Below are 26141 nucleotides of genomic sequence, written 5' to 3' on the forward strand. Positions count from 1 at the left end.
CCATACACCTCATACACACACAGCTCGGCTCCATACACCTCATACACACACAGCTCGGCTCCATACACCTCATACACACACAGCTCGGCTCCATACACCTCATACACACATGGCTCTGCTCCGTACACCTCATACACACACGGCTCTACTCCGTACACCTCATACACACACGGCTCTGCTCCGTACACCTCATACACACATGGCTCTGCTCCGTGCACCTCGTACACACACGGCTCTGCTCCGTACACCTCATACACACATGGCTCTGCTCCGTGCACCTCGTACACACATGGCTCCGCTCCATACACCTCATACACACGGCTCTGCTCCGTACACCTCATACACACACGGCTCTGCTCCGTGCACCTCATACACACGGCTCTGCTCCGAACACCTCATACACACACGGCTCTGCTCCGTGCACCTCGTACACACACGGCTCTGCTCCGTACACCTCGTACACACACGTGTGTGACAGTTTTTTTTCTCTGACTTTATTAGAAAAATGGAAAATGTTCCATTCAACACTGATCCTCATTAAGTTATTTACTGAGATCCTCGGTGTCGCTAAACCTGTAGATAGCACCTGAAGGATAAGTTCCGTCTCGCCCTTTCTCATGAATGTGGATCACACCCACTGGGTGTGTGTTTGAGAATTCTACTTTCATTTCTTGCTTCTGCTTTCAGTGATGGCGTCTGTTGTTCTAAGAAAGGAGCTGGAATGTTCCATCTGTCTGACCCTGTATACAGATCCTGTCACCCTGAGATGTGGACACAACTTCTGCCGGGTCTGTATTGATCAGTTCCTTAATACACAGGATGGATCTGGAGATTATTCCTGTCCTGAATGTAGAGAAGAGTTTCAGGAGCGGCCGACACTGAAGAGGAACATAACTCTGTGTAATGTCGTGGAGAATTTCCTGTCTACTCATCCACATCAGGAGGAGATCACCGGGATCTGCTGCACTTACTGCATTCACTCTCCGGTACCTGCTGTTAGATCCTGTCTACACTGTGAGGCTTCTCTGTGTGATAATCACCTGAGGGTTCACAGTAAAGGACCAGAACACGTCCTCACCGATCCCAGCACTTCTCTGGAGACCAGGAAATGTTCTGTCCATATGAAGATCCTGGAATATTACTGCACGGAGGACGCTGCTTGTATCTGTGTGTCCTGCAGTTTGGCCGGAGAACATCGGGGACACCGGGTGGAGATGCTGGAGGAGGCCTCTGAGAAGAAGAAGAAGAAACTGAGAAATGTTCTCCAGAAACTGATCACAAAGAGGAAGAAGACTGAGGAAAGAGTCCAGAGTCTGGAAGATCGAAGGAGAAAAGCTCAAGAAAAAGCAGCTGGAGAAGCCGAGAGAGTCACTGCCCAGTTTACAGACATCAGGAGACGGGTGGACGACCTGGAGAAGAAGGTCCTGAGTGAGATCTCCAGGTGGGAAGAGAAGATGTCACTGTCACTGTCTGATGTGATACAGAAGCTGGAAATAAAGAAGGACGAGCTGTCCAGGAAGATGAGACACATTGAGGAGCTGTGTAACATGACGGATCCACTGACTGTTTTACAGGAACCAGACACCGGTGACTTGTGTGATCCTGAGGAGGAGGGAGGTGATGAGGACACAGGAGGACATGATGGAGGTGATGAGGACACAGGAGGACATGATGGAGCTGATCGGGGCGCGGAGCTGATATCACACATATCACACACATTATCTGCTATGATAAGAGATATAAATGTGACCTTCCATGTTCAGGATCCTGCAGACATATTACTGGATGTAAACACGGCTGATAATAATCTCCGTATATCAGACGACCTGAAAACTGCGACCTGGACAGAAATAAGACAGAATCGTCCAGAAACTGCAGAGAGATTCCTGTATCCTCAGGTGATGAGCGGGACGAGATTTACCTCAGGACGACATTACTGGGATGTGGACATCAGGAGATCAGGGGATTGGAGTGTGGGGATGTGTTACCCCAGTATAGACCGGAGGGGGCTGCAGTCATACATTGGAGATAATAACAAGTCCTGGTGTTTATATAAAGGGCTGGCGTATAATAATCAGTTTTCAGTGATACATGACAGTAAAGTGATCCGGTTACCTCACCAGATCTCCAGTGATCGGTTCAGGATATGTCTGGATTATGAGGCCGGGCAGTTGTCCTTTTATGAGCTGTGTGACCCCATCAGACACTTACACACCTTCACTGCCGCCTTCTCCGAGCCTCTACATGCTGCGTTATTTGTACATGATGGTTCTATAAAGATATCAGGGAGGAGCTGAGAGGAATCGTAAATGAAGAAAAATCTGCCTGGAGACTGATTGGTGTATCACTCAGCCAGTAGGAGGCAGCAGTGGGAGGAGCTACAGCTGAGCTCATTTTCTCCAGGACTCTTTATAAACAGGGATCTAAAGGGGAACATTCCTCTTGTAGAGATATGCCAGAGTGAGGAGACTTATAGGCCATGCACTGCTCTTCTAGGAAATGAAATATGTGAACTGTCTCTTCAGTGAGGAAAAGGACTTGATCTCTAGTGTCATTATTGGAAGGAGCAATCCTAAAAGTCAGTTTCCGCCCTGTAACGAATCTTGCCACATGACTTAGGATAAAAGCTGGAGAGCGTCTGGTCGGACTTTTATCCTTAAATCATGTGACAAGGCTCATTGAATGGTCAATATTTCCAGTAGGTGGCACTAGAGCTCAAGTCCTCTTCATCTCCAGAGACAATTTGCATATCCATACAAACATTAACCCCTTTTGGGCTATGGACTCCTTTGATTGAGGTAAATTATATGTTACTGTTTTTCTTTAGTTGTACTAAGTTTCAGGCTGCAATCTTCATCCATTCTCGGACCTCCTAATATGCAGCTCACAATCTGTTCCCAGTTTCAGACTGGTCTCCTGTGGTCGTGTCCCTATCAGTAATACAGGTTGGATGTGAGGTTTGTGTGACCAAGATGCTGCCGTCTTCTTCAGATCTCATGTGTCAGCACAGCTTCATTCCTGAACTGATTTCCCATGCATAATATCTACAATTGAAAAATTGTAGAAAATGTGTAGTGAAGGTTATTTAGAAAGCAAATGAACATTTAAAAATACAGTGTGAAGATGACCATATTATTCAAACCAGCGCTCCAACATTGTAACCCATATATTGCCATTGAGTCTATTATAACAGTATAATGTAGAGACTTTTTATTATATATATATATATATATATGTTTAAGAGATGAACAGTAAATGCATACTTCTGTTAATATACCGAATAAGCCCAGACTAGCGCCACCTCCCTGAGTTATCATCAAGCTCATAGAGGTGTAGCATTCACCTTATGTCTGTTCACACTCTGATCCTGTACAGTACCTGCCTGACCATTTTTTTTATCTCCTGCCATTTACTCACATCAGTATATCTGCCTGTGCAGTATTATATCATTGTTAGCTAATTTCTAGCAGAGCTTAATAGTCCTGCAAAATTCCACGATTGGACTTGTAATAACTGAGCCGTGCAGAGCTGAAACACAAGCTGGGCTGTTTGTTACCCGCTGCTGTCAGATCAGTGTTGTGAAACTGCATATGCCAGTCTATTGATACATAAAGCAGAAGATTATTTTCTGCCATATGCATAAAAATTTAACATTTTCAGTTTCACATCACTGATCTGACCTCTCAGATCATGAAAATATTCACACCCTAATTCTGCAGTAAAACCTTTGAAAAGCTACTACATTTAGGGATGGGGCATGAGACCACAGCTTGTCGAATTCATGACGAGATAGGGTGGGTAAGGGTCAACCACAAAATGAAAGTGTAAAGCTTGGTGGGGATGTGGGAGCTGCTAGGAGAGATCTTGTGCTAATCTGAAATAATCTTGTAGCTCATAGAATGTCTTCAACACCTCGGAGATGGCTATCCTGGTTACACCAGTAAACATGTATTGCACCGGTGATCAAACTGGGATTACATGGCACATTTGGTAAACTGAGAATTTGTAACTGAGCTGGAATAAGGCTGATTACACTAATAGGATATTATTGGTGATTTCTATGCCCCTCACAAAATGTACTGGTTTGCTTCCCTTAGGGCTGATTTATTTTCATTTTGTTATTATGACACAACATTTTTTGCTTTTTTGTTGTGGCATTGTAAGAGCTATGGTTTTTATTTTTCCTTGTTTTTTGTTTTTCTTGGGTGGGTCACTTGAAGACTTTATTGGCTTTTTATATGAACGCTGCATTGTACTCGGTGGTTAATTAAAGGACATATTGACCTTATACAATGTACTCAATTTTACAAATTAAATTCCATTTCCCAAATTAATTTTAGATGAAAACTTTATCAGTTTTCTAACTACTGTAAAATGACCGATACGATGACGGCTAGGCTTAAAAAGACCAGTAAGTAGGCTTGTCCTAAACGCCGTCGTCCTAATACGGGTTTTGTACATCTCTTCCGGTTTTGTGAGGAAGTAAAAGAATTGTGGAAGGATGTGAAGTAGAAGGTGGGGAAGAGGATTGGAAATATAAAAGTTGGGAAACCCTAAAATTTAGTGGCTCGGAGACGTGGACCGATTACGAGGCTCCAGCCTTACACAGAAGGATTTGGTGGCCATGGCTTTCTGGACTGCCTGCTTGGTGGTAACAAACAAATCGACGTCTCAGGCTTCAATGACTATTATAGAATGGAAAAAATATAATAAGTAAATTTAGATATCTGGAATACAATATTTTAAGGAAAACACAAAACTGTGGTAAATTTTGGGAAATGTGGAGACCTTGGATCTGGTCCATGACGGCTAGAGAGAAACTTTATATAGTAAGATAAGTAAGTGAGGCGTCTTCTCGATTATTCTGGGAAGGTTGGTGGCCATCATTCCTGATTTTACTTTTGTACTTTCGACAACAGCAAAAGAAACTAAAAAAGTTACAACATTGGTGGCTGAGGTCAATGATTTATAAATCTCCGGGAACATAATGGTGAGATCCCTAAATGTGACCCCGGTAGCCCCCCTATTGTAGCATATCCCTTATATTATGTGGTCCTGGTTGTGATACAATGGGGCACCATGATGATGGGGTCATGGCTTATGGCCATCGTGGTGACATTACATTGACTTCCATGTGTTACCAGAATTCATATCAACCTCCGTAATTACAAAACTAGACCTGGAAATGTCACCAGTGTCCGCCATGTTGTGTATAGTTACTGTCTGATTGTGTGTTTAACCCTTACAGATCAATGATTGATATTGTTACTCTGATTTATATGCAATAAAAACCAATGATAAGAATCCTGGTGTCTGAGCGTTCTGATGATCTCTCGTCTGAGCGGAAGATGAAGTTGGCACATCGGGGTCAGGTCTTATATCGGGGTCAGGTCTTATATCGGGGTCAAATATCGAGGTCAAATCTTACATCTTTCTATAGTGGATTAGGAGAGTGAAGAATAATCATTGTACAATGAGACGTTCTACAATTTTACAGGAGACTTTGGGCCCAATTTATTGTTGCTTTTGCATCTTTTTTTGTCTAGTTTTTGGTGTTTTTGCATTTTACTTTTCTTTAACTTTGTGCCTTTTTTAAAGTCTGTTTTATATGTGTTCACCTGGCTTTTTTCATCATCACCATTCTTTGGGGTTTCCACATTTTTTACATTTTGATTCATCATCTGCGACTTTTTAAAATCTTACTAAAATTTTGCCCCAGCATACTACAGTCTTTCCCCCCTCCTCATCCTTTCGAAGTTATTTTACTTCTGCCAGAAATTTTTGTGCAAATTTTGTGACATTTTAGTGGAACGTGCAACCTTTTTGCTCTAAAAAAAATTGCGAAAATATTAGACAAAAACAGTTTTTTATTATTTTGCACAAATTTTGTGAACCATGTTCACCACTTAGGTGCAAAAAAAAAGACAAAAAAAAAGTGACTTAAAATTAGCAAATGATGACTCGGCTTTTTGTGAATTCATTTTTCACCATTTTACACATCTGATTGGTGTCAGTAATTGGAAATATTCCCTTTTGCATTCAGATATTAAAATGTGCGAGGAACTAATCCTCCTCACAGCCGCAGAATACAGACTGCAGGAAAGGTGACAACCATTGTTAATTGCTGCACGTCATCATCAGGGTCAGCAAATCTGCAGATGGAGGGGCGTAACTTGAAGCTCATGGGCCATAGTGCAAAGTTTCATTGGGCCCCCAATTATTGCAAGCTTTTAATAGCACGGTTGTTTTCTATAGGCCAAAGGGAATTTTGGGGCTCCCTAGGCTCCAGGGCCGGGGTCTAATCACATATTGTAGTTACGCCCCTGAGCACATGTACGTCTGTGCCCCTCCTTTCATGTTTGTCATTAATTCACATAATTCTCATGGATTCAGGGAGATTTGCTGAAAATATTATAAAGATTATACAACAAAAACTTGTAAAACACAATATTCACAATCAGACACTATTATAAGGGACGGATTGTGACTTGTAGGATCGCTACTTCCAACAGGTGGCGCTATAGAGTTTAAGTAATTTTTTTCTCTGAAGAGGCAATTTGCATATAATAAGGGACATAATATTACTAATAAATTACTCATATTATAGAAAACTAGTTCAATAAGTCGGGTCCACTGCTGCACGCCGCACTCGCACACTGGGATACATCGCTGTTCTTTTTGCAATAGTTTTGCCTTTACCTTTTGCGTTGTCCTTGGCTTATGATGCCCAGCTGGTCTACAGCACATACCCGCTGCAGCAGGTCCCTATAATTTGGACGTTCATGACCGCTTATAGAGCGCCCCTTCACATCCAGTTCATGTTACAGAATGTTCTGATGAAGGTCCTGTGATGGACCGAAAACGTTCATAACCATTTTTGTCTGGATGCACAAATAAAAGGAAGCTCTTTTTTGTTCAAATACTGAGTGCCAAGTTTATTATTATATTTTGACGGGTTGGACACCTGACTTGAGCACCAACAACTCTTTTACTATAGAGTGCCGTGATAGTCTATACTATATATTCATAAGAAGCCATTCTGATTAATAGACGGATGCATGAGCCAAAGTATGGAAGCCCAAAAGGGTTAACAGGATTTTTCATTATTACAGTGAAAGAGAAAAAAAATCCAGCTCACCCATTGTGATAACTATGTCCGTAATATGTTTGGATATGCGTACTTTTAATTTATGTGACATACACCCCACAAACATCTTATAGCAAGAAGAACAAGCAATGATGTACACCACGTCTTGGGTATAAGGCTAGGTTCACATTGCATTTTAGTGTGAGCGCTAGCGGACAGCGTTGCACGGCGAAATTAACGCCGTGCAACGCGTCCGTTAGCGCTCCCATTGCCCACAATGTTAAAGCGCATTGCTAGCGCGTGTCATATTCGGCACCCGCTAGCGATGTGCCGTTCTTTTGTAGCACGCCTCAGACGCTGCTTGCAGCATCCGCGGAGCGCCCGAGGTCCGTTCCACGCTCTCGCAGATCGGGGATCTGCGAGAGCGGGGACATTTAACGCGACCCCGAAAAAGACATTGCGTTAGCGCAATCCGCTAGCGCTTAGCGCTAAACGGATTGCACTAACGCAATGTGAACCTAGCCTTATAGTTAATATAATCTTTGATATTATAGTGTTGGGAATTATCATGATTATGGATGGTTTTAGTAACGTGCTGCAGTGCAGTGTTTAATCCTGGTAAATTCCCTAAGGAAATAGTATGATGAGGGTGGCTACTACGAGCGTGTAATATTGTGTAACCTTTAATGGGTTTGATGTGAGTGGAGGTGGAAATTATCTCCCCAGGTATGCCCGTGAGCTGCAAATCCAGAAAGGAAATATGTTCTCTATGGTAAGTAGACATCAATTTAAGATTATAGTCATCCACTGTTTAAATAATCAATGAAGTCTGGTATGGCAGATACATTGTCCCCCTAAATGAAGAGGAGGTCGTCTATGTACCTGCCATACCACACAAGATCCAATGAGAAAATATTAGATGTAGAATACAAGAACTCATACTCCCAAAATTCCATCACAAGATCGGTTAGGGAGAGTGAATACTTTACCACCCCAATGAGATACCCTTGCTTTGTGAAAAATAAGAGAATAAATTGTGTGTCACGAGGAATTGGGAAACCTGAATAATGTATGTCTGAAGACCAGTGGAAAAACTGCTATACATGGATAGATGAAATTCAAGTGCTTTAATAGCAGTACTGTTGGATAGAAGTATATAGTGATATCAGGTCTTAAGGCATGTAAAATTATTGGACCAAAATTTGTTAGAAAAATGTTCAAGGAAGTCGAAAGAATCTGTTCAAAAACCCGTGGTCCTCTGGGCTAACGGTCGGAGAGCTGCATCCAGCATCTCTCCCAAACGCTTTGTGATGGACCATATTACTTTAATACTAAAACCCTTATTCTCATATAAACAAACACACAACAAAAGGTTAAAAAGGGGGAATTGATGAAGAGTGCTACACTCTTGGGGTACACAAAACATTCTTTCCAACACATTTGTACTGGTATAGGGTTAACTTGAAGGTAATCCAATAGTATATTGCCACATGCTATTTGAAAGCAAATTCAAGGTAGAGAATACAAAGGACTAAATGATAAAAGTGATATGAGTCCCCAAATGAGTACATATACATATGAAGGTCCTGTATCCTTGCTTGAAGCTAATATAAAGTGCCCAGGGCATACAGTACAATGATTATGTTTGAACATCAGTAACACTTACATAGCCAAGATGCCTTATACATCAACAATGTTCAGCTGCTAAGGAATAAACCAGGACAGACACGTAAGTAGCATGTACACTAAAATACTAATTAGGGTAAAGTGCAATAAATATTTGAGACAGAAGGAATGTACAACCTGAGAGTGCAGCGCAGAATCTTGACACGCGTTTCGCATATAGCTTCTTCCTGGGGAGGTTTTTGGAAACCATGCATCCATGATGCGCATTTATACTAGTTGTACTCTGGGTCAATTATTATCACTTTTCCTGGTGTCTGCCCCTTATTTGAGCTGTTTGGCACCTTTTTGTCATCCGTTAAGGTGTTGTGTATGCGTTTAGTTTTGCCTCCCTTTGAATTCAATGGGGGTCGGGAATGTTGGACGAACATGATTGGCAAACAACGGGACATTCGCCAAACCGAACCTTGAAAGGTTTGCTCATCTCTAATTACCGGCGTCCCTTGTAGACCGCCATCATTGTCTTTCTCTCTTGAATGATACAGTGGGGAAAAAAAGTATTTAGTCAGTCAGCAATAGTGCAAGTTCCACCACTTAAAAAGATGAGAGGCGTCTGTAATTTACATCATAGGTAGACCTCAACTATGGGAGACAAACTGAGAAAAAAAAATCCAGAAAATCACATTGTCTCTTTTTTTATCATTTTATTTGCATATTATGGTGGAAAATAAGTATTTGGTCAGAAACAAAATTTCATCTCAATACTTTGTAATATATCCTTTGTTGGCAATGACAGAGGTCAAACGTTTTCTGTAAGTCTTCACAAGGTTGCCACACACCGTTGTTGGTATGTTGGCCCATTCCTCCATGCAGATCTCCTCTAGAGCAGTGATGTTTTTGGCTCTTCGCTTGGCAACACAGACTTTCAACTCCCTCCAAAGGTTTTCTATAGGGCTGAGATCTGGAGACTGGCTAGGCCACTCCAGGACCTTGAAATGCTTCTTACGAAGCCACTCCTTTGTTGCCCTGGCAGTGTGCTTTGGATCATTGTCATGTTGAAAGACCCAGCCACGTTTCATCTTCAATGCCCTTGCTGATGGAAGGAGGTTTGCACTCAAAATCTCACGATACATGGCCCCATTCATTCTTTCATGTACCCGGATCAGTCGTCCTGGCCCCTTTGCAGAGAAACAGCCCCAAAGCATGATGTTTCCACCACCATGCTTTACAGTAGGTATGGTGTTTGATGGATGCAACTCAGTATTCTTTTTCCTCCAAACACGACAAGTTGTGTTTCTACCAAACAGTTCCAGTTTGGTTTCATCAGACCATAGGACATTCTCCCAAAACTCCTCTGGATCATCCAAATGCTCTCTAGCAAACTTCAGACGGGCCCGGACATGTACTGGCTTAAGCAGTGGGACACGTCTGGCACTGCAGGATCTGAGTCCATGGTGGCGTAGTGTGTTACTTATGGTAGGCCTTGTTACATTGGTCCCAGCTCTCTGCAGTTCATTCACTAGGTCCCCCCGCGTGGTTCTGGGATTTTTGCTCACCGTTCTTGTGATCATTCTGACCCCACGGGGTGGCATTTTGCGTGGAGCCCCAGATCGAGGGAGATTATCAGTGGTCTTGTATGTCTTCCATTTTCTAATTATTGCTCCCACTGTTGATTTCTTCACTCCAAGCTGGTTGGCTATTGCAGATTCAGTCTTCCCAGCCTGGTGCAGGGCTACAATTTTGTTTCTGGTGTCCTTTGACAGGTCTTTGGTCTTCACCATAGTGGAGTTTGGAGTCAGACTGTTTGAGGGTGTGCACAGGTGTCTTTTTATACTGATAACAAGTTTAAACAGGTGCCATTACTACAGGTAATGAGTGGAGGAAAGAGGAGACTCATAAAGAAGAAGTTACAGGTCTGTGAGAGCCAGAAATCTTGATTGTTTGTTTCTGACCAAATACTTATTTTCCACCATAATATGCAAATAAAATGATAAAAAAAACAGACAATGTAATTTTCTGGATTTTTTTTCTCAGTTTGTCTCCCATAGTTGAGGTCTACCTATGATGTAAATTACAGACGCCTCTCATCTTTTTAAGTGGTGGAACTTGCACTATTGCTGACCGACTAAATACTTTTTTTCCCCACTGTATCTGTTGCGAACATACTGTGGCTGTAAGCAGTTCTTCTCTGACTTGTATGCATCTACTGTACAGCATGTATGGAATTAAGGTGGAGTCACCTCTAGCTGTCTTGGGGCGTTATACTTGGGTATGATGGTATTTCTACATGAACCAATATGTAGGAACACAGCCAAACTCTCTGTGTAGCCATGGCTTAGTTGATAGCTGGCTTTCACCATTTCTCCTCTAACAGATTCAATGGTTGAACTTTGTGTGTAGTGACCAAGACCTTTGACACAGTAATGATAACACCCACTTGTCAATTTATTAATGCAGCTTTTACAAGTTGTCACAATTTGTTTTTTTGCCGCAGTTGTGGAAAAAGGCACTGTGTTGCCACAATCTTCAAAAACTGTGAAAAAACACGACTGTTCGACAGCCACGAGACATGCAGCCACGGCAAATTGAGTATATATGTCAAGCACACTGACAATACTTGAGTATCACACAAGAATGCTCGGATAACACCTTATCTGAGCATGCTCGCTCATCACTATTAAGGAGCTTATAATACTCTGTTAACAATAATAATAACACAATTGTGCCAAGGGTGATGGAAGTATCCTGCTGGTTAAATGACAAGCCACGATGAGATAAAAAATTGTTAGTTTAATGTCACCGTGTTTCGGAGTAACTCAGACTCCTTCAGGACAACCACAAATAACACAGGTCTGCAAGGGAAACATTGTTAGAAAAATAAGAGGTGATTTTTTATTTAATTTCGATCACTGAACTCTGTAAAAATATCGAAAAAAATTCCATCACATACTTTTTAACAGCTTGATTTAAATGGTTTAGTCATGGACATGGACATTCCTAAAGATTCTGAAGAACTTTTAGGCCCTAGACTAAAGGAAAATAACCTACTAGCTCCTGGTATCTGTTTTTATGGAACAGAAGCAGAGAAAAGGAATTACTACCGTACTTTTCTTAAGACTGATTATTGTAGTGATGTTCCTGGGCTGAGGGAAACATTGAGGTTTGAGTACAATGTGAGCGAGTAGAGACTCTTATTGATTAATCCTGAAAAAGTCTGAAAGCTGTGCTACTGCACAATGACAGCAAGAATGCTTCAATATCTGTAGGGCCTGCTGTGCACTTGAAGGAAAGCTATGGAAATTTAGACGTTATTTTCAATAAACTTAATTATGAGGATCAAGGATGGTCAATATGTGGTGATTTGAAAGTTCTCCCTTTGGTTCTTCAGCAGCAAAGGGTATACACAAAGTGACCATGTTTTCTGTGTGAATGGCAAGGCCGGAATATGACTCATCACTGGAGCCAAAAAAGTTGGCCAACCTGAACATTTTTCCAACCTGGACTCAAGAACATAGTTGATGAAAGTTTAGTTTATCCCACTAAAATTCTCCTGCCACCACTCTACGTTAAGCTTGGACTGATGAAGTAGTTTGTGAAAACTCCACCAAGAAAAGGAGAGACCTTTAAGTACCTGTGTACGAAGTTTCAGGGACTGTCCAAAACAAAACTGAAGGAAATCATTTTTGTGGGTTTGGATATTTGGAAACTCATGAAGAACGATGTGTTTGAAACAAAAATTAAAGCTGTTTAGAAAATGGCTTGGGATTCTTTTAAAGAAGTTGTGAAGAAATTTTTAGGTAACAAAAAAGATCCAAAATGTAAGTCCATAATGGAGAACATGCTGAAACGTTTCAAAGACGTTGGTTGTCTGATAAATTTTGAAGTTAAATTTTTTACATTCCCATATGGATGACTTTCCTGAAAACCTTGATACCGTTAGTGAAGAGCAAGGAGAAAGATTACATCAGGATATTAACAGGATGGAACGACGATACCAAGGTAGATGGATCGTGAAGATGATGGGGGACTACTGCTGGATACTAATTACAGGCCTTCTGTAAGAGAAAAGGGATCAAGAGAAGCTTTGAAGAGGAAAGGAATTAAGTTCCAATAAAATTAGAGAATGAATGTTCAATATATTTTTATAATATTGCGTACATTTTTGGCTATCATAAAAAAAAATCTTGCTCATCTCAATTGTATGTAATTTCATGCACATTTTCTGCAAAAGCCATACTTGATGGTTAAAAATAGAAGTGTTTGTTGAAATCAGGGCATAAAAAACATAAGAATCAGGCATTGGATTTTTAGCAATTTGCATATACCCAAATTTTGCATACCTCTGTAATTGATTATTTGTGGTAGTCCTGAAGGAGTCGGAGTGACTTCAAAATGCGTTGACATTAACTCATCAATTCTTCATCTCATCATGGAATGTCATTTAGTTAGCAGCTCAGGATACTTCCATCACTCTTGGCACATTTGTATATATTTTCTCTGGAAGTTGCAGAGGCTGTGATTTATGAAATTCTATGGGTTGTATCTCCCCATAAGGTGAGGACCCCCCCCCTTTTGTTTTCTCTTGGTAACTTGCATAAGAAGCTATTCCATTTTTGCATTTTTTATATAACTAAAAACACAATAAGTCAGGTTGTAGCAATTTACGGGGGACAGAAAATGTAAAAAGTCACATTCAGCACTGATGTACGTTTCTGATATCAACAGAATGCACATTAAGTTATTCACTGAAATTCTGGTTGTCGATAAACGGTAACCTGTAGATAGAACCTGAAGGACAAGTTCAGTCTCGCCCTTTTTTGTAAATGTAGATAACACCCCCTGGCTATTTGTCTGGGAATTTTACTTTCACTTCTTCCTTCTCCTGTCAGCGATTGTGTCTCCTGATCTAAGGGTACGTTCACATTAGCGTCATGCGACGCAGCGTCATGCGCCCCTATCTTTATCATTGGGGACGCATGCGTTGCGTTGTCGTGCGTTTTTGGAAAAACGCACGACGCATGCGTCGTTTCACCGCACCTGGGTGGCGTCGGAGACGCTACATGTTGCATTTTTGTAGCGTCTAAAAAACGCATGCGTTGCACTTGCGTCGCTAGTGCATCGTCATTGCGTTACAATTTCCCATTGAAACCAATTGACAACGCACTTGCGTTGCGTGTGTTAGTTGTGCGTGCGTTGTGCGATGCATGCGTCGTTAAATAAAATTAAACAAAAAAGTGTCTAGACAGTGTCTAGACAGTGAAAACAGTGATAAAAACATCCCCCATATATAAAGAAAATGTTGGATTGTTTGTCACTTCTGCTGCAGCATCCACAGGCAAGACATCACACCAGACTTCTACTTTTATTCATCTGCTGTCCAGAGATGTAAGTATAGAATGATTCTGTGCATTTTCTACATGTTTTATTTTTAAATTGTTTTTGCAAGTTGTGTATTATAGTATGCACTGTGGTTGTTTAAAGATATTGTTGTATTTTTAGTCTGGTTGTGATGTATGGCGTTGTATAGGATGGTGTTTCATTGTCTGCGGCCTTGATTATTGTTCTTTCCAGGATAGATTTTTCTTTTCCATTTATTGGTTTGGGGGTGTTTTTTGTATTCAGTTGTGATGTTTTATTCTTGCGTTATATGAATTTTATTGTCTCCGGCCATGGTGGTTTTATTGTAAAGTATGGTAGTATAGAATGATTCTGCGCCCTTTTATTAAATGTAATAATTTTTATTGCAAGTTGTGTATTATGTTCTGCACTGTGGTTATGTAAAGACATTGTTGTATGTTTCTGGTTGTGATGTATGGCGTTGTATGGCCTTTTATTGTCTCCGGCCCTGTCGGTTTTATTGTAAAGTATGGTGTGTTATTGCCGTTTCTGCCCTTAATTTTTGGGGGTTGTTAATTTTTTCCTTTCAAAAATCTATTGTGTTTTTTGGGTTGCTCCGTGCATACTGTACATTTTTTTTAAACAAAACTCTCTTTTGGGATTACGACATAGGGTCTGTTGTATATTTGTTTTGTTATCTTTAGGCTTTTGTTTACTCTGGCATCGTGTTGTCTCTGCCATTGTTTCTTTAATCAATGTGGCAGTGTTGTTTGCTCAGCGTTAGTTCAGTTGGAGTGCAATGTTCTTTGTGGTTGAAATGTAAATTTTTTTTTTTTTTTTTTTATATTTTACTATGTTCCGCTGTATTGTGCATAGGATAAATGTTATTTTGTTCTTTATTTCAGAATTGCATTAGTCATGGCCAGCGACTCAAGCCACACCCCACCGCTGAGGAGTCCGGTGAGTACATGATCTACTATTGCTTACTATTCGCTGTCATTTGTACATGGGTCACTCAACTTTTTGTAAACTATTTTGCAGGCTTCTTCAAGTGAGGAGGAGAGCCAGGAGGAACAGAGGGAGCAGGAGCAGAGACCACGGGACCAAGCTGTGGTTGCAGGACGGCGAGTAAGTTTTTATGTCAAACCTATCCCTTTTTTTTCTTTTAGATTTTTTTTTTTGCGGGTATGGTGGGTGGTGGGGGGGTGGGTGGTGGAGGTGGTAGATGGTGGTGGAGAAGGTAGGGACAACAATTTTTATCTTGCAAACATTAATATTTTCCATTTATTCTAGGTTTCACAACGGGCCCATGATGACCCACTGGATATTGACATGATGGTGGCATCCATAGAGGAACGGGGCCCATTGTGGGACAGCCGTGACCCCCGGCACGCGGACCAGGGCGTGTTGCGCCGTTTGTGGATAGAGGTGGCACAATCGCTGTGGGATGGCTTCGACAGCGCTTCCCCCACGGGCAAAGCTAATTTTCGTAAGTATTTCCAAAATGCTGCTGTGAGCCATCATGCCAGGATTACACAACCGTCTGTGATGTCTTCTATTGGGATTGCACACGGTTGCGTGATCGTTTTCAATATTTTCTCTAAAACTTATATATATTTTTTTTATTTATACACAGTTAAACAATTGAAGACCAGATGGCGCTCCATGAAGGACCGTTTCAAGAGGGGCCTGAAAAAGGAGGGACAGATCCGTAGTGGTGCTGCAGCGTCAAGGACCTCTGTGTACAAATACAACCGTATATTGCAGTTCTTGCGACCGTTCCTTGACAGCAGAGAGTAAGTATAGTACCTATGCACACACCTAGTTTTTACAACATGCATATTCACGTACTATATTCCAGCCACGTAGCTTATTGCCCAGCCATTTATTTTGGCAAGTACGAAGTATAGAAATGAAGAAAAAATTCAAGCTCACCGAGGCGTGAAAAGTAAAAAATACATACTTTTATCCACTTCAATCATAAGCAGAGGATGAAACATCAGCACAATACAATAGACACTATCTACGCGTTTCAGGAGACAGAGAACATCCGACCTGAAACGCGTAGATAGTGTTTTTATTGTATTGTGCAGATGTTTCATCCTCTGCTTCTGATTGAAGTGAATAAAGTATTTAGTTTTTACTTTTCACGCCTCGGTGACCTCGAATTTTTTATTCATTTCTGGTCTTCTCACGCTTGACACAGCGGCTCCGTGCTCCGAGCCTTCTGGGATTACTACAATGGTGAGCTTGACTTCCTATTTTTTTTCCCTGAAATCCAAAGTATACAGAACACAGAAAGATAGTAGATTGGCCGGGCAATATTTCATAGTGGAGTAGTATAGTGCCCATCCAGGTGTATCCCAGTTTTTTTACACAAAAAAACTTAAAATATAATAGACACGGCATACCTTCTACTGCAAGGCAGGTTATGTTCCCATGGTTGCTCAGCTCGCAGGACCTGTGATGACGTCTCGGTCACATGACCGTGACGTCATGGCAGTTCCAACGTAAGCGTAATTGTCGGGCGTTACAAACCGCAACCATGGGTGACTATTTTGAAATAAATAAATGCATTCGTTTTTTAATATTGATGCGGCATATGCAGTGTCAATATTAAAAATAGGTTAATATTAACGGCGGCAATGGATACCGCCGGTAAAGTTAATTAATGACACATGTGAAATGTTATATTTAGTATACTAATGGTTTCCTTATGTTTTCACAGAACACACAGCAGCACCCGCGAGACTGTCCGACCCTCTGGAGCGGTCCTTCGTGAAGCGCCATCTGAACCGTCGCAGCCATCCCACAGCGAGAGCAGGTCTGCACCACCACAATCTGGCGAACCGGCAGCCGGTCCATCAGATGTTCCCCTGGCCGAGGCCTCTGTCGCTCCTTCCTTCGGGTCTTCCCGACAGCGTCAGCGGGCCTCGGACAGGGCGATCCTGCCTGAATTTTTACATTTGAGCACCGTATTTCAGAATGGTTTCAAGGCGCTGTGCGATAAAATGTCCAATATCGACCGGCGTCTTGAAACCATAGAATCGGAGCTCTCGAGGCCGGCCAAACATTTTTTTAGTGCCATTGACCAGGGCATGGCGGAACATCTTACGCCGGAACTCCAGATTCCGGTCATGTAGGCCTGCAACAACGCATATGTCACTGCTCTGCAGCAGGCTCGGGTCATGCAGTCAGCGACTACAATGCCCGCAGTACCATCGCTGGCTGCCATGACTCCGACTCCTGCTGCAGAGCACCACCACAGAGCTCCGCGTGCCGAGGGCCACCGCCACCACAGAACAGAGCCCCAAAGTTCTGCTCCTGCCAGGCCTTCAAGGGCACACAGACGGGAAGCCGACCCACACCCAGAGGGAGAGAGGAGGAAAAAAAAGAAGAAGACGACAAGCACTACAACCTTGGCTATGGCTGCTCCCAAAACAACCACCCAAAGTACACAGCCTGGGTCGACCCGGAGCACACCAAGTACCCAGCCTGGGTCTACACGGAGTACACCCAGTACCCAGCCTGGGTCTACAAGGAGTACACCATCACAGCATGGGTCTACCCGGAGCCGGAGTAGCCAGCCAAGGACACTGGTCGTCCCTCCTCCTCCCTCACCTCCTGCTTTTGCAGTCTCGCCACCGTCAACTGGCTGGATTGATGTCGGCATCCCGTCTAGTGTCATAGAGTATGCTGCTTCCTCCCCCTCGTCCTCCTCCTCGGTCTCCTTAACACCCACCAAAACTGGGGTATATCAATCCCCCTTAATTGCAGATATAGATACCCCATAACATTTCCCATTTCTTTTTTTTGTGTCCCAAATAAAATTGTTATTTTGTTCAAAAATACTGAGTTTTTATTGTCTATAATAAAGTTTGCACCAAATCACACCGTGCGCCGTATAAACAAATCTTGTGTTTGTAACACCTGATGTGCAATGTCTGACAATATTTTATAAATAATTTTTTTTATTGTTTTATAGGGCTGTCACTCATTGTACTATGAGATGTTACAAACACAAACAGCATTGCTCAATATATCAAGTTTAAAATGTACCATCACACAACGATTTCAGTAACGATATAGTTGGTTTTTGTCAGTAACCAACGTTATCTTTTCTGAAATCGTACAACGATCAGGCCCCTGCTGGGAGATTGTAGGTCTCAGCGAATGATTAGGAATTTTTTGGGGTAACTGATCACACGCTGTCATTGTTGGATCGGCGTGTTTGACACCGATCCAGCGATGTCTTTGCTGTAAACAAGGGAATATTGGGTTACTAGCGCAGTGTTTTAAACACTCAAAAAAGTGAACAATACCCCCCCCCAAAAAAAAGGTGTCAACCACGTCCCTCGCCGTCATCTTTCCGCAGTGACTGACACTGTGATTCCCGCCCGTAAAGCAGAGCACACCGTTGACTTAATAATAAACGCTGTGCTTTAGGGCTGGCACAGTACGGAAAGCTGACGGCGATGGACGTGTCACACACCGGAATGTAAGGGTTTTTTTATTCTTTTAAATTACATTTACAATGGTAAACAGGGAAAACATCGTGAGTGCGGCCATGCGCTTCATAACATTACCCAGATTACACGGGGACTTGCTCTTTTTTGGTCGCTGGAGAGCTGTCTGTGTGACAGCTCTCCAGCAACCACGCGACAAATAAATAACGATCACGGTCAGGTCGTATCACTGGTCGGTATCGTTGGATAATCGTTTTATTACGGTACCTTAAGAATATTGGTCAGGTGAGGTGGTAGCAATGTTCACAGTGTCGCCACTATTTGACTCTGGACGAATTCTAGCATCCTGAGTGCAATAGTGTTAACTCTGTAGAGTTTTGCAAACATGATCGTCTCCCTCCTTGTCAAGCCAGGTTCCATATGCAAATAGTCTGCAAGATTAAAAATGGTTGACAAGGTGGGAGCCGATCATGTTATATGTCAAAACTATGGAACACACGGCTGAAATATTTTTTTGTTTTGTCACAGTCCATTTGGGTACTGGTGCTCACATAAATTTTGTGGGACACACATTAGTTTATATAATGGATTTTAAAATTTGATTACTATGGAAAAACATATGGGAGATTTGTTTTGTGAAAACGGAAAGGCACAAGAACTTTATTTCAAAACACAACGCACTAGACAATCAGGGGACATTAAACAACATTTAAATAACCTTACATAGGCTGGTAAAATGTCATGGACTCCACAGTGTTTACATTACAGTGTTTTTATTGTATCATAATACCAAGATGAATTAAACCATTTGATCTTGCCATGAAACACGCCCAACATCTGAAACAAAGTATGCAGCAAATTGGTCCCTCATGTGAGCAATCTCCACAGTTGTCCGCAGAGGATGATCTTGATAATCAGGCAATGGATTTGGTATGGGTTCATCGAGTTCCACGTTGACTCTCTCTTTATCAATAATAAAATTGTGGAGAACCACACACGCCTTCACCACCTCATCCACTGTCTCAATTTTCAAATTTATAGCGGATCCTAAGATACGCCATTTGGAGACAAGGATTCCAAAGGCGCACTCCACAGTTCTTCTGGCCCTGGACAGTCTATAATTAAAAATACTTTTGGTGCGGTCCAACCCCCGACTGGAGTACGGTTTAAGTAGGTTGCCACTCATTTGAAAAGCCTCATCCCCAACCACAACAAATGGCAGGGCCGGGCCTTCGGTGTTGGGAAGAGGTCGTGGCTGGGGGAAATTAAAATTGTTATCGTACAATCTTCGGCCCATATCAGACTCCTTAAATGTCCGTGAATCATTTGCAAGGCCAAACGCTCCAATGTCCACAGCGAGAAACCTGCAGTCCGCACCTGCAATTGCCATGAGCACGGTGGAAAAGTATTTTTTATAATTAAAAAACAGAGATCCACTTCTTGAAGGCTTGGTAATCCTAATGTGCTTCCCATCCACGGCTCCAATACAGTTAGGGAAAGAACACACTTGTTCGAATTTTTGGGCATTGGCCTGCCATAATTCTGTTGTAGGGATGGGTAAAAATTCCTCCCGGAGGTTGTCCCACAATGCGCGGCATGTGTCGGCAATAATACCAGACAGTGTGGAGACTCCAATCCTAAACTGGAAATGCAGTGATCTCAAGGTCTCTCCGGTAGCAAGGAAACTGACAAGAAGAAAAATAAATAAATGTAATTAATTAAATTGTTATGAAATAATTTTTCATTCTTAATTACAATCCCCCACCCCACAAAACCAAAACACGTTACTTTAAAAAATGGCAAGAACATATAAATCCTTCACATTGCATTACGTACCGTAGACCAGCAGACGTTCCTCGGGGGAAATTGATTTACGGAGCTGCGTGTCCTGCCTGGAAATGGCTCCTTCCACCAGACGCAGCAGATATCGGAAGCTGTTTTGTGACATCCTGGTGTATTCAAAGTATTTCTCCTGGTTCTCATTTAATTCGCCAAACAGACAATGGTAGGCTCCACGACTCTCTCGGACTTCCACTATAGGGTGTAGCCAAAAACGCCGACGACTCCTTCTCCGTAGTTTGTCTCTTTTCCTCTGTTCATGACAGGCAATAGCATAAGCAATAGCAAGGGCAAATTCCAGCTCCATATTGAGGTAGATACTCTCCATGGTACGCTCCATCTTGATGCTGTATGGTTGGAAATAATCTATGCCGGGGTATATATACCACAATTACATTATACCCACCCTCATCTACCCATTGGTGGCATTATCTAGTGTCTAGACACTAGACCCACCCTCTTCTATTCATTGGTGGTATTATCTAGTGTCTAGACACTAAATTGTGTTGAAAGATTACTTCATTGTTTGACAACGCATGCGTCGTAAAACGCTGCGTTTTTTGGAAAAACGCAACAAAAACGCACAAAAAACGCTGCGTTTTACGACGCATCCGTTCGACGCATGCGTCAAAAATGGTGCGTTTTTGCGTGCGTTTCCGATCCGTCATGCGTTGCGTCGGCGACGCTGCGTCGCATGACGCTAATGTGAACGTAGCCTAAAGAAAGCTGGAATGTTCCATCTGTCTGACCCTGTATACAGATCCTGTCACCCTGAGATGTGGACACAACTTCTGCCGGGTCTGTATTGATTGGAACCTGAATACACAGGACGGATCTGGAGTTTACTCCTGTCCTGAATGTGGAGAAGATTTTCAAGGGCAACTGGCACTGATAAAGAAAATAACTCTGTGTAATGTAATGGAGAATTTCCGGCCTACTCAGTCAAATCAAGAGATGACAGGGATCCGCTGCACTTACTGTATTGACTTTCCTGTATCTGCTGTTAGAGCCTGTCTACACTGTGAGGCTTTTTTGTGTGATAATAACTCGAAACTTCACAGCAAAGGACCAGAACACGTCTTCAATTATCCCACCACTTCTCTAAAGAACGAGAAATGTTCTGTCCATAAGAAGATCCTGGAATATTACTGCACTGAGGACGCTGCTTATATCTGTGTGCCCTGCTGTTTGATCGGAGAACATCGAGGACACTGGGTGGAGACGCTGGATGAGGCCTCTGAGAAGAAGAAGAAGACACTGAGAAATGTTCTCAAGAAACTCATCACAAAGAGAAATCAGACTGAGGAAAGAGTCCAGAGGTTGGAGGAGCACTGGAGAAAAGCTCAGGAGAAAGCAGCTGGGCAAGTTGAGAGAGTCACTGCACGTTTTAGAGACATCAGAAGATGGGTGGACGACCTGGAAAAGAGGGTCCTGAGTGACATCTCCAGGCGGGAAAAGAAGGTGTCACTGTCACTGTCTGATGTGATCCAGAAGCTGGAAATAGAGAAGGAGGAGCTGTCCAGGAAGATGAGGCACATTGAGGAGCTGTGTTACATGACGGATCCATTGACTTTCTTACTGGAACCAGACACCGGTGACTTGTGTGATCCTGAAGAGGAGGGAAGGTGGTGAGGCCACAGGAGAACATAATGGAGGTGATGCGGACAAAGTGAGACATGATAGAGGTGATAAGGACACAGGAGGACATGATGGAGGTGATGATGACACAGGAGGACATGATGGAGGTGATGAGGACACAGGAGGACATGATGGAGGTGATGAGGACACAGGAGGACATGATGGAGGTGATGAGGACACAGGAGGACATGATGGAGGTGATCGGGGTGCGGAGCTGATCTCACACATATCACACACATTATCTGCTATGATAAGAGATATAAATGTGATCTTCCATGTACAGGATCCTGCAGACATATTACTGGATGTAAACACGGCTGCTAATAATCTCCTTATATCAGACGACCTGAAAACTGCGGCCTGGACGGAAATAAGACAGAATCATCCAGAAACAGCAGAGAGATTCCCGTATAATCAGGTGATGAGCGGGAGGAGATTTACCTCAGGACGACATTACTGGGATGTGGAGATCAGGGGATCAGGATGGTGGGGTGTGGGGATGTGTTACCCCAGTATAGACAGAAGGGGGCGTCAGTCATACATTAGAGATAATAATAAAATATCCTACGGTTTATATAGAGGGCGGTTGTCTAATAATCAGTATTCAGTGACACATGACAGTAAAGTGATCCCGTTACCTCACCAGATCTCCAGTGATCGGTTCAGGATATGTCTGGATTATGAGGCCGGGCAGTTGTCCTTTTATGAGCTGTGTGACCCCATCAGACACTTACACACCTTCACTGCCACCTTCTCCGAGCCTCTACATGCTGGGTTATGGGTACGGGAAGGTTCTATAAACATATCAGGGAGGAGCAGCTGTGAGGAACCTTCTTCGTAGGAAAAAAACACCAGTCGCTGTGTAGATTTCTCCTGTGACGATGGCTCTTCCCAGTTGCTCCTCCCTGACTGGTGAAGCCTTCAGTGAATGGAGCTACTTCTTTCATCTCTTTACTTCAGTCCTGTAGATAAATATGAATCCCCATGAATAGACTATATGATTATTTGTCAGCGCTGTCATTCAAGTCATGGACTTTCAGTATTTTGCTTCTGCAGAATATAATATTTTCACAATCGTTTTTTTTATGAGAAACAATTGGAAAGTTGATTATTTAGCTTTTGAAATTCAAATGAACAATTATAAAGATATATATTTTTTGTTAAGCTTCTCATCACCATATTCCAAAAAAAATAACTTTATTTTTGTGTTATGATGGCTTGTATTTTGTCTACCACATTTTAGAGAATATATAAAGTACTATTTCATTTTCATAAATGTTGGAGGAAAGGGTTGGTCAAAAATTAAATTCTATTCTTACTATTTGCATCTACAGTATCTATCTGTATTGTCTGCTAACCATATGGTTTAAATGACATATTAACTTTATTTTATGGGTCATTATAACTACAGAAAATAAAAAAAATGATAGTTTTTTGTTTCCAATTTTGCACAATTGGCTGCCAATTGTTTTAGTCTTGCTACATCTCAGCATCCACAATGTTCATTGTGGAGACCCAAGGGGTCAGTGGGTGCCCTGGTCCACTAATCGAAACTGCATGTACTGGGGATCATCCCACCGAACGCCCACTGTCCTTTAACCGTGAGCATAACACTACTCAGGCAACACAGGGTGAGGGTAAAACTGTGTGCCAATGCTTTATTGAACCACAAAACAGGCAGATAACACGTAGAACAGTCCCAGCAAAATACCCAAGATGGTGCACAATTACAGAATCTAACTCTTCCGCAGACTCGCCTGGATAAGACCTACTCACATTGTTTGATTATGCAATCTATTCGCATAGTTTTTCCTCCTCTGTTCTTCAAGTCAACAAACTAGCTGTCCTGGACAGTGTGTAATCAGCAAACATCACTAGTCATCAAGGATAACATCACAATATGTTACATCAAATGTCAACATGCAAGTCAATAGTACAGGCTTATATGATCAAAAGTCTGCTTTTTCTTGATCAACCAGAAAGAAACACATAAATTAAAAGTCAACATATAGATAATAGTCTATTCCTCCTGGCTTGCTGAAAATAGATGTCTGGTTAACCCCTTTACCCCCAAGGGTGGTTTGCACGTTAATGACCAGGCCAATTTTTACAATTCTGACCACTGTCCCTTTATGAGGTTATAACTCTGGAACGCTTCAACAGATCCCGGTGATGTCTGATGTTTTCTCGTGAAATATTGTCCTTCATGATAGTGGTAAAATTTCTTTGATATTACCTGCGTTTATTTGTGAAAAAAATGGAAATTTGGCGAAAATTTTGAAAATTTCCAACTTTCCAACTTTGAATTTTTATGCCCTTAAATCACAGAGATATGTCACACAAAATACTTAATAAGTAACATTTCCCACATGTCTACTTTACATCAGCACAATTTTTGAACCAAAATTTTTTTTTGTTAGGGAGTTATAAGGGTTAAAATTTGACCAGCAATTTCTCATTTTTACAACACCATTTTTTTTTTTAGGGACCACATCACATTTGAAGACATTTTGAGGGGTCTATATGATAGAAAATAACCAAGTGTGACACCATTCTAAAAAGTGCACCCCTCAAGGTGCTCAAAAGCACATTCAAGAAGCTTATTAACCCTTCGGGTGTTTCACAGAAATTTTTGGAAAGAAAAATGAACATTTAACTTTTTTTCACAAAAAATTTATTCAGCTCCAATTTGTTTTATTTTACCAAGGGTAACAAGAGAAATTGCACCCCAAAAGTTGTTACACAATTTGTCCCGAGTACGCCGATACCCCATATGTGGGGGTAAACCACTGTTTGGGCGCATGGCAGAGCTTGGAAGGGACGGAGCACCATTTGACTTTTCCAATGCAAAATTGACTGGAATTGAGATGGGACGCCATGTTGCGTTTGGAGAGCCACTGATGTGCCTAAACAGTGGAAACCCCCAATTCTAACAGAAACCCTAACCCAAACACAGCCCTAACCCTAATCCCAACCACACCCCTTACCCTGACACACCCCTAACCCTAATCCCAACCATAAATGTAATCCTAACCCTAACCCTAACCCTAGCCCTAACACTAATGGGAAAATGGAAATAAATACATTTTTTTAATTTTTTTATTTTTCCCTAACTAAGGGGGTGATGAAGGGGGGTTTGATTTACTTTTATAGTGGGTTTTTAGCGGATTTTTATGACTGGCAGCCGTCACACACTAAAAGACGCTTTCTATTGCAAAAAATATTTTTTGCGTTACCAAATTTTGAGAGCTATAATTTTTCCATATTTTGGTCCACAGAGTCATGTGAGGTCTTGTTTTTTTGCTGGACGAGTTGACGTTTTTATTGGTAACATTTTCGGGCACGTGACTTTTTTGATCGCTTTTTATTCAGATTTTTGTGAGGCAGAATTACAAAAAAACAGCTATTCATGAATTTTTTTTTGGGGGGGGCGTTTATACCGTCCCACGTTTGATAAAATTGATAAAGCAGTTTAATTCTTCAAGTCAGTATCATTACAGCGATACCTCATTTATATCTTTTTTTATGTTTTGGTGCTTTTATTCGATAAAAACTATTTTATAGAAAAAATAATAACTTTTGCATCGCTTTATTCTGAGGACTATAACTTTTTTATTTTTTCACTGATGATGCTGTATCGTGGCTCGTTTTTTGCGGGACAAGATGACGTTTTCAGTGATACCACGGTTATTTATATCCGTCTTTTTGATCGCGTGTTATTACACTTTTTGTTCGGCGGTATGATAATAAAGCGTTGTTTTTTGCCTCGTTTTTTTTTACGGTGTTCACTGAAGGGGTTAACTAGTGGGACAGTTTTCTAGGTCGGGTCGTTACGGACGTGGCAATACTAAATATGTGTACTTTTATTGTTTTTTTTTTTATTTAGATAAAGAAATGTATTTATGGGAATATTTTTATTTACTGTATTTTTTTTATTTAGGATTTTTTTTTACACATCTGAATATTATTATTTTTTTACACTATAACATTGCCCCGGGGGGGGGGGGGTGGGAGCATCAACACTTTGCTGTGCACTGTGTCAGATCAGCGATCCGACGTGCACTGCAGAGAGGCTTCCAGGCGCCTGCTCTGAGCATGCGCTAGGAAGCCACCTCCCTGCAGGACCCGGATGCAGCCCCGCGGCCATTTTG

The 26141-nt window shown here is 41.9% G+C and overlaps 2 protein-coding genes and 1 long non-coding RNA gene across 3 annotated transcripts; all 3 read left to right on the forward strand.

Moving 5' to 3' along the window:
- Positions 1-665: 665 nt before the first annotated feature.
- On the forward strand, positions 666-5304 carry LOC138675073 (E3 ubiquitin/ISG15 ligase TRIM25-like). Its single transcript, XM_069763046.1, has one exon. It carries the CDS (start codon positions 690-692, stop codon positions 2295-2297), a length of 1608 nt encoding a protein of 535 aa, XP_069619147.1. The 5' UTR covers positions 666-689; the 3' UTR covers positions 2298-5304.
- Positions 5305-15074: 9770 nt separating this feature from the next.
- Positions 15075-15837, forward strand: LOC138673846 (uncharacterized). The gene is made up of 3 exons (XR_011320364.1): positions 15075-15175; positions 15341-15536; positions 15684-15837. It is a non-coding gene; the product is annotated as an uncharacterized lncRNA (long non-coding RNA).
- A 5469-nt stretch (positions 15838-21306) lies between these two features.
- On the forward strand, positions 21307-22831 carry LOC138674416 (E3 ubiquitin-protein ligase TRIM39-like). Its single transcript, XM_069762262.1, has 2 exons — positions 21307-21977; positions 22027-22831. Exons 1-2 carry the CDS (start codon positions 21307-21309, stop codon positions 22829-22831), a joined length of 1476 nt encoding a protein of 491 aa, XP_069618363.1.
- Positions 22832-26141: the final 3310 nt, after the last annotated feature.

The sequence above is a fragment of the Ranitomeya imitator genome, chromosome 4 (genome assembly GCF_032444005.1).
Source record: "Ranitomeya imitator isolate aRanImi1 chromosome 4, aRanImi1.pri, whole genome shotgun sequence".
NCBI classification, from domain to species: domain Eukaryota; kingdom Metazoa; phylum Chordata; class Amphibia; order Anura; family Dendrobatidae; genus Ranitomeya; species Ranitomeya imitator.